This window comes from Aricia agestis, chromosome 7 (genome assembly GCF_905147365.1).
Source record: "Aricia agestis chromosome 7, ilAriAges1.1, whole genome shotgun sequence".
Lineage (NCBI taxonomy): Eukaryota > Metazoa > Arthropoda > Insecta > Lepidoptera > Lycaenidae > Aricia > Aricia agestis.
In genome coordinates, this window is record NC_056412.1 from 8,297,100 (window position 1) to 8,300,746 (window position 3,647).

Genomic DNA, 3,647 nt, shown 5'->3' on the forward strand with positions numbered 1-3,647 from the left:
TGATCACTCTTTATTTCTGCTACGTCAACTTGACGCCAACTGTCAAGTGTCATCTGTCAAGTAAATCCTCGTCTTTTGTTTTTTTGGCTACGGACCTCGGTTATGACTAGGGCCAATAAAGTTAACATACCTTAGGTTAGACTAGCACGAGTCGGCACTCGGCGCATGAATATCGAAAACTATTCCACCTCAATTTTTTTATACGATCCTCTTCGAATTGCCCTCTTGATGATGATGATAAATGCATGTTGCCATGGCGCAACCCGGTGCCATTGTTATTTTTCAACCGGACAATTTTTTTTATATTCTTTATTGAAATACCAATAAAAAAGGTCCTAAGACTATTCACGATAAAGTTAATGTTTTTAAAGATATGAATTTTTAAAGGTTCGAAAATTTTCAAATTTGGGTACTTTCGACCCAAGAAAAATATATTAATTTTGTTTGTGTACTTATTTGACAATAATCGCGATACAGGTAGAACAGGCGAAATTACACTTGGACTTGTTTTTTGCAGTTATTTCCGTAAATATTGATTTTACAATAAACATTATAAGGACTAAAGTTCTAGAAAATAAAATTTGCGACAAATTTGACCTTTATCATTTTCTAAAAAAAAATTAAAAATAAAGGAGATATAGCTAAAAAATGATTAGACTTTCAAACCAATATTGCGGCTAACGCACACGTCGTGTATGGTCGAGTTTTTGAATTTAAGCTATTTATAACCTCCTCTAAACACTGGTGCAAAAAAAATTCTGACTATAATTAATTTCAAGAAAAAATCTAACCCTACTGGGGTAGGACAGCTAGTTGTACCTTTATAATATTAAGTTACAAAATTGTAAACTTTATTTTAAAAAAGATGAAAAAAATGAGCCTATTACGCCGGTTCTTTCCGAAAACATATTTTATTTTAAATTTATAAAGGGGGTGTGAAGAAGCCGCGAACCGGGTCGAGAAAAGTATGATGCAGCCGTGCCTATGCTAAAAAGCTTGGCAGTGATGGCACTGCCGTGCCCCCAGATTCAGAAATGAAACAAATCACTAGTCATAGACTACGGACGGATATACAAAAACGTAGGTACCTACTCAAAGATAGAAAAGCCAAGCTAGAAAAAAAAACCTGAAAAATCTACTGACAGGTGTTAAAATGTCAATTTGTCAATACTCAATTGTCATTTGTCATTTGTCAAAATCATTATTTGAAATTTGAACGCCGCTGAAGGGCGTGCTTTTTGCACTTTCGTTTTTTATCGCCTTATCTTTATATACTACATAAAAATATGTTTATTAAATAAAATACATACAAGTTTACAAATAAAGAATACTTTATTTATTACTAATTATAACTGACTGTGATAAATTCTTTGACCGATTTTGTTAAGTGCTGAAGCTAAAGGTATAGTTTTTTTTCAAGTATTTTTTTAAAGGAAAAACGTAGAAATCTTTGTTTTCTTACATTTTATTCTAAAATTTTCAAATATTCATCTGTTTTTTGTCATTTTTACAGAATGCTGAGAGGAAGGGTTCAACATTTGTTGCACTGTATATTGTTTTTGACGTTTATATTCTGTTCTCTCGTATTTGCGGGTGCTATTACACTAGATGGAAAGGAAAAGCCCTATATAGAACCATGGGGTGCTTACGGCATACAAGGTACATTAATTTTGTACATCCTTCGGCTTTTGACTTTGTTAACGATACCACAAGTTTTTTGCAATTTTGGTGGGCTTTTGTTTTTCAATGCTTTTCCGGGAAAAATTAAATTAAAAGGCTCTCCACTACTGGCCCCATTTATTTGTATAAGAGTGGTAACGAGGGGCGATTTCCCCAATCTCGTAAAGGATAATGTCACAAGAAATATGAATTTGTGCTTAGATGTTGGAATGGAAAATTTTATGATCGAAGTAGTCACTGACAAAGCAATAAAGTTACCAACTCACAGACGAGTGAGAGAGGTGGTAGTGCCACCTGAATATAAGACGAAAACTGGTGCATTATTTAAGTCTAGAGCATTGCAATATTGCTTGGAAGATAATGTTAACATTCTTGCTGACAATGATTGGATTGTGCACCTAGATGAAGAGACATTGTTAACGGAAAATTCTGTGCGAGGAATATTAAACTTTGTATTTGATGGGCGACATCAGTTCGGTCAGGGTCTTATCACTTATGCCAATGAACATATTGTCAACTGGCTCACGACACTGGCTGACAGTTTCCGTGTTGCTGATGATATGGGTAAATTGAGGTTCCAGTTTTATGTCTTTCACAAACCCCTGTTTAGCTGGAAAGGATCTTATGTTGTCACTCAGGTAAAATTATATGATTAATTAATATAAACCTTTAAAGTGCAATTACAAGTTTATAATTTTTATAACTTCAGCTATTTGTAGAATGATACTTTAATCTTTTTAGTTAACACCTTAATTTTCTCTTTAGTGCAGGCATCAAGAAGTAAAGAATAACTAACAGTAACATCTTGTTTACTTTTTTTAGGTGTGTGCTGAGAAGAAGGTGTCATTTGATAACGGCCTGGATGGGTCTGTGGCTGAGGATTGCTACTTTGCAATGAAAGCATACAAAGAAGGTTATACATTTAATTTTGTTGAAGGAGAAATGTGGGAGAAATCACCATTCTCTCTGTGGGATTTCATGCAGCAAAGAAAAAGGTGGTTACAAGGTATACTATTAGTGGTCCATTCCAAAGAGATACCTCTCTTTCATAAAATCTTCCTAGCAATATCCTGTTATTCATGGGTTACACTGCCTCTGTCCACGAGTAACATTTTGCTTGCAGCATTTTGTCCAATTCCATGTCCTCACTGGTTAGACTTAATTTGTGCATTTACTGGGGCCGTGAATATTTACATGTATATTTTTGGTGTAATCAAATCTTTCTCAATATATAGATTCGGGCCTCTCAATTTCCTCCTACTTATTATAGCTGCTTTAGCAACAATTCCAGTTAATATAGTCATAGAGAATATAGCGGTGATTTGGGGTGTTCTCGGTAAAAAGCACAAGTTTTATATTGTCAACAAAGAAATTAAGATCCCTGTTACAGTATGATTGTGTATGTTAAAGTAAATGACATGGTAATTGACTGCACAAAATACTTAAGAATTATCTAGTTGAACATATGTGTAATTGCAGTAAGTATGTTATTTAGATTGTAGTTGATATTTATCACAATAATTGATAAATATTGTTAAGGTGTCCATAGTCACACACTGTTACCAAAGAATACAGTTAAAGAGTGTCTGCTTAATTATTTTATTATTGTTGGTTAATTATTTATTTTTATACTTTTAATTATTTGGTATATAAGTCTGGCTTTAAAGTTACAAGTATTTTAAATTTAAAGAATATTACAATGTTTTTCAAAACATACTTTTGTTGCAAGTTTTTTTTTCCTGTAAACTTATGTACATGCAGTATTGTATCACAGATTCAAACTAAAAACTATTTTATTGCTGCACAAAAATTTTTTACTCTTATTTTTGAGTAAGTAAACAACTTTGTCTGGGCTTAATCAAGATTTTCCATGACCTACCTACCTATTGTACCATTAAATAAATAAATTCATAGGCAGTTGAAGGAACTACATCATTTGGTTGAATTATGTCAATTCAGTGATCTGT

General features: G+C 33.0%; 1 protein-coding gene across 1 annotated transcript; it reads left to right on the top strand.

Annotated features, from left to right (window-relative positions):
* The first annotated feature begins 1,223 nt into the window (after nt 1–1,223).
* On the top strand, nt 1,224–3,300 carry LOC121728548 (beta-1,4-mannosyltransferase egh). The gene is made up of 3 exons (XM_042116718.1): nt 1,224–1,402; nt 1,514–2,318; nt 2,503–3,300. Exons 2-3 carry the CDS (start codon nt 1,515–1,517, stop codon nt 3,073–3,075), a joined length of 1,377 nt encoding a protein of 458 aa, XP_041972652.1. The 5' UTR covers nt 1,224–1,402; nt 1,514; the 3' UTR covers nt 3,076–3,300.
* The last annotated feature ends 347 nt before the right edge of the window (nt 3,301–3,647 follow it).

Excerpts from the sequence above, each read along its gene's own strand:
- LOC121728548 (XM_042116718.1), top strand. The coding sequence starts at position 1,515 with ATGCTGAGAGGAAGGGTTCAACATTTGTTGCACTGTATATTGTTTTTG. Across the intron at positions 2,319-2,502 it reads GATCTTATGTTGTCACTCAG|GTGTGTGCTGAGAAGAAGGT; the intron begins GTAAAATTATAT and ends TACTTTTTTTAG.